Raw genomic sequence first — 5,000 nt, forward strand, 5'->3', positions numbered from 1 at the left:
GTTTGAAGTGGCCGGCGGCAGCGGGAGAGACGGCTGCAGACAAAAGGAGCCGCTTTTCGTTTGTTGTCTCGGCATTAGCATAGCGCTGGAGGCCGCGTCTCTGTCTGTCAGAAACAGTGATAGCGTTTCCTCGTTCTGGAGCTCTCTTTCTCTCCCTCCCTCTTTCTCTCTGTCTCTCTCTCTCTCCCTCTCTCCTTCCGTCTGAAAAAGGAGTTGTTTGGCTGAGGGCGTGTTGTTTGAGTGTCTGGAGTGATGCAACCCCTGTCTTATCTGAGCCATGCTGCTGTACACTGTGGTAATGGCGGGGGCTGAACACAAGGGATGGGAGATAGCTGCCCGCCGGGGAGTGTGACTGTGTGTGTGTGTGTGTTTGTGTGTGTGTGTGTGTGTTTATCGGTTCTGTTGCTGTCAGTCTCTCTCTCTCTGTCTGACTTTCCTCATCAATCTCTCATTTCCTCTCTGTGTGGTTTAGTACACTTGACTTGGATAAATACAGCACATTGTTGGCGTGACTGCATCCACCTATGCAGAAATGCGTAAGCAGCCATGGGACTTGACTAGAGATCAGCAGACTTGGAGGAATGGCTAATCTCCATGATGGCACAGTAGGAGCAAATGTGAAATTTGATGTTAAACGGCCATGCTTTCTTAACTCTCTCTCTCTCTCTCTCTCTCTCTCTCTCTCTCTCTCTCTCTCTCTTTGTCTTCTTCTCTCTCTCCCCCCTCTCTCTCTGTATCCCTCTCTTCTTCTTCTTCTTCAGAACCATGTGAACCCAGCGGTCGACTTCACTCAGATTCCTCCGGGGATGCTGGCACTGGACAACATGCTGTACTTCGCCCGCCACCACCAGGACGCCTACGTCAGGGTGAGCAGCTCTCTCCCTCCATCCCTCCCTCTCTGTCTCTCTCCATCCCCTCTCTCCCCTCTCCCTTCTCTCCTCTCTTTCTCTCTTTCTCTCTCTGTCTCTTCCCTTCTTCTCCTCATGTGGCCATGCCCTTCATTCTTTCATGAGAACACTCACTTGTTTGGGCCCATATAGCTGTCAAGGCAAGCAGGCAGACACTAAGACACACACACACACACACACACACACACACACACACACACACACACACGTTTAAATATGCACACAGCTCTGCACCATTACTATTACACTATTATATTCCCCCCATCTTTTGCTGTCTTTCGTTTTTTTTCTGACTCTCCATCCTCATTTTTTTTTTTGTCACAGGATTCTACCCCTCTTTTTCTGAGTCTCTCCATCCCCATCTTTTTTTTGCTCTCGGGACTCTATCCCTCCTTCCAGCTGAGTTGACTTCCCTCTCTATTTCTCTTACACTCCCGTTCTTTCTCCCGGGGAGCAGCATTTGCAGATGGAATGACTTTTTTTGGTACATCTGGGCCCCTCCAGACTGAGTCCCCTGAGAGATCTCCCTCCACGGCCTGTTCAGACCTGCTCCCCTGCAATCCCACAGCTCATTCCTCATACTGTACACACACACACACACACACACACACACACACACACGTATATATATATATATATCTTTCTCTTTCTCTAGCTCTGTCTCTCACTCTCTCACTCACACACTCTCACATACACTCTCACACGCACACAAATAAACACTTTTTTCTCTTCTACGCCAACCCCCCCCCCCCCCCCCCCAACACACACACACACACAAAATCCCTTTTCTCTCTCTCTAGCTGTCTCCCTATGCGGATTATCAACCTTTGGAAACACTGTCCCAGCAAAGCAGAATCAGCCCTCACTAACCGTACTGCCCCCTTCTCACACACACACACACACTCACACACACACTCACACACACACTCACACACACCCACACACACACACACACAATCAATACAGTCTCAGTCACCCTGATGCCTCAGCAACACATCTACAGGACCAGCCTTTTCTGTGCTACAAGCCAGCAACACTCATCACAAGGGCATCCACAGGGCAGGGCGGAGCACGAAAGGCGGGGGGGGGGGGGGCTCTTTGTCGTTTGTCGGCCCGAGTTTGGCCCCGCTCCAGGCCGGGGATAAAAGCTCAAGGTGGCTCACTTTTGTTAAAAGGGTTGGAGTTAGTCTGCCGTTGGCCTGGATCCTGTGTGTGTGTGTGTGTGTGTGTGTGTGTGTGTGTGTGTGTGTGTGTGTGTGTGTGTGTGTGTGTGTGTGTGTGTGTGTGTGTGTGTGTGTGTGTGTGTGTGTGTGTGTGTGTGTGTGTGTGTGTGTGTGTGTGTGTGTGTGTGTGTGAGCAAAAAGAGAGAATGTATTGAGAAGTGAAGATGTGTGGTAAGTAACGGAGAGCTCGGAGGGGTCGAGGGGGCAGGGGAGTTGTGGTATTAACGGGCATGCCTGGGCAGGCGGAGAGACGGGCCTCATAAAGCAGCCCAGAGGCCCAGTGTGACTGAACAACACCCCCTGCTGCAGCACCATGCTGGATAAGTCTGCTTGTTAGGTAATAGCCAACATACCCTCCTACCCTCTGGTGACCGATATTGTGTGTGTGTGTGTGTGTGTGTGTGTGTAAGATTTAAGAGTTTAATCCTATTTAGGTTGTGTTTGCATCGGTCACCCTCCACTGTGCTGTTAATACACACTGACATGCTCACTAACACACACACACACTGACACTCTGTCTCTTTGCACTAATGCCCCCTTGAACGTCTGGCCCTCTGAGTGGCATGTGGATGCTGGCTGCGATTAACTGGATTAGGAGGTCAAGGGGGAAACAGCAGGCCCTCTTCTAGCACTGCTGTGTGTGTTTGTGCGTGTGTGTGTGTGTCGGTTTATGTGTGTGTGTGAACAGAACATTCATCATGCTTGCACCAGTATCCACATCCATTTATGTCTTGTATAGGGTCATAAATAAAGTGCTTATGAGTGTGTGTGTGTGTGCGCGTGTCTGCGTGTGTGTGTTTCCAACAGATCGTGCTGGAGAACAGCAGCAGGGAAGACAAGCACGAGTGTCCATTTGGCCGCAGCAGCATCGAGCTGACCAAGATGCTGTGTGAGATCCTCAAAGTGGGCGAACTGCGTAAGTCTCATCACACAACCCCACGTCCCCACTAAAAAAATCCAAAATGTCCTCCATTGTTCTGTCCATCCACCATCCTATCCTCATTTTCTTTCTCTCTCTCTCTCTCTCTCTCTCTCTCTCTCTCTCTCTCTCTCTCTCTCTCTCTCTCTCTCTCTCTCTCTCTCTCTCTCTCTCTCTGTCTGTCCATCCACCATCCTATCCTCTCTCTCTCTCTCTCTCTCTTTCTCTGTCCATCCACCATCCTATCCTCCTACTCTCTCTCTCTCTCTCTCTCTCTCTCTCTCCTCCCTCCCTCCATCTATCTCTCCCCTCCATCTCTCCTCTGCCTGCCCGGTTCCTGTGGTGAGCGTAAAAGCAGCCATTATACTTTTATAATTGCACTGGAGTTCATCAATTAATGATGAGAAGGGCTTTAATGCATGCCCTCGCCCTCGCTCTCGTCCCCCTCTCCCCTCTCAACACTCTCAGCTTTTAAGGTCTCTCTTTTAATATAGAATGTTCAGCGATCAGGCTGGTCTTTGTGTTTGTGTGTTATATACATCTGATTTTTTTTATTTTTTATATACACTATACTTTAACTAACGTGCGAGTGTCACTGTTTTTGTGCACTGTAAGATCTGGGCTGAGACAAATGTTGACGTGGCAATCAAGTTAAGTTCAGTAACGTATTGTGTGTTTGTGCGTGTGTGATTGCATGTTTGTTGTGGAACGATTCGGATATACTGTACGCATACACAGACTTCTGGACAAGCCCAGGGTGCTGTGGTCATGCAGATGATTTTGAACCAGTCAGGTGGGCACCAGTCCCTGGCTGTAAGGATGTGATGGACCCCACTCGGTGGACTGCCACTGGCTTAGCACTCTTCTTCTGACATTTACTTGCATTGCATGGATGCCTTTATCCAAGTTGACCAAGCGCTTATGAATCTTAACAGAATGGAACTGAAGCCCCTGTGATAGTGGAGAGAACACTTCAGCTAGCACAATGGCAATGCAGGAGAGGTCAATGCATTTTATTGTGGCAAGTTGACAGTTAATTCCTTAAGAAAACTATGTATTTAACTAGTTGTGGAACAGTTGTGTATTTTACTCATTTAGTACCAGATTCAGATTCAGGGGTGTATCTGGCCCAAATCTGGCCCAAATTAGGCCCCAGATCTTCAAAGTCCGTGACAGACAGACTAGGGCCAGAGCTGCTTGAGGTGCTGCATGGCTATGTGGGAGTGGAATACAGCCATGGACATGGGATTTGGGCATTCCTTTATGAGGTCATGGTGGCAGTGAAGGGTGGAAGAGAAAGAGGGTGGGGAGAGAGGGAGGGAGGGAGGGAGGAGATGGAAGAGAGGGAGGGAGGGAACATGGAGAGGTAGATGCCCTGAAGCCCAGTTGAAGAGGCTGTCAGACTAGCTGCCCTTTTCTTGTCCTCATTTTGGACGTGTGTGTGTGTGTGTGTGTGTGTGTGTGTGTGTGTGTGTGTGTGTGTGTGTGTGTGTGTGTGTGTGTGTGTGTGTGTGTGTGTGTGTGTGTGTGTGTGTGTGTGTGTGTGTGTGTGTGTGTGTGTGTGTGTGTGTGTGTGTGTGTGTGTGTGTGTGTGTGTTCCTGGGGAGCATCTGTCAGCCCAATTGCACGCTCCCACTGTCCTTGTCTGACATGGTAGATGCACACAAGATGAAAATGGCATCAGCTTCTTTCTCACTGCAAAGAAGGAACACCACTCACTATGTAATATTTACCACACAGCACATACTTCTACCCACTATTCTTCCACTTATGCATACTATTAATCGATAATTACATATAGAACATTCAACTTGTGCACCACCAATCTGGTAATAATGGCTATTTTATGATCTTCAACTACACCTTCCCTTAGCATCTGTGCACTTAATGATGGCAATCTCACATGCATACGAGTTAAGGAAGGGGAGAGGGAGGGACATGTAGGTGCAT

The 5,000-nt window shown here is 48.9% G+C and overlaps 1 protein-coding gene across 2 annotated transcripts in view; it reads left to right on the forward strand.

Moving 5' to 3' along the window:
- Nucleotides 1–5,000, forward strand: part of LOC143123738 (engulfment and cell motility protein 1) — a 61,067-nt gene that overhangs the window by 16,349 nt on the left and 39,718 nt on the right. For both annotated transcript variants that reach the window (XM_076285029.1, XM_076285030.1), the window contains 2 exons: nucleotides 762–866; nucleotides 2,939–3,047. In XM_076285029.1, the coding sequence (XP_076141144.1) occupies nucleotides 762–866; nucleotides 2,939–3,047 (214 nt within the window). The remainder of the gene's footprint in view (nucleotides 1–761; nucleotides 867–2,938; nucleotides 3,048–5,000) is intronic.

Source organism: Alosa pseudoharengus, unplaced genomic scaffold, assembly GCF_046254945.1.
Source record: "Alosa pseudoharengus isolate Yale_2024_CS ecotype anadromous, Long Island Sound unplaced genomic scaffold, YU_APseudo_1.1 YU_APseudo_1.1_scf_145, whole genome shotgun sequence".
Classification (NCBI taxonomy): Eukaryota; Metazoa; Chordata; class Actinopteri; order Clupeiformes; family Clupeidae; genus Alosa; species Alosa pseudoharengus.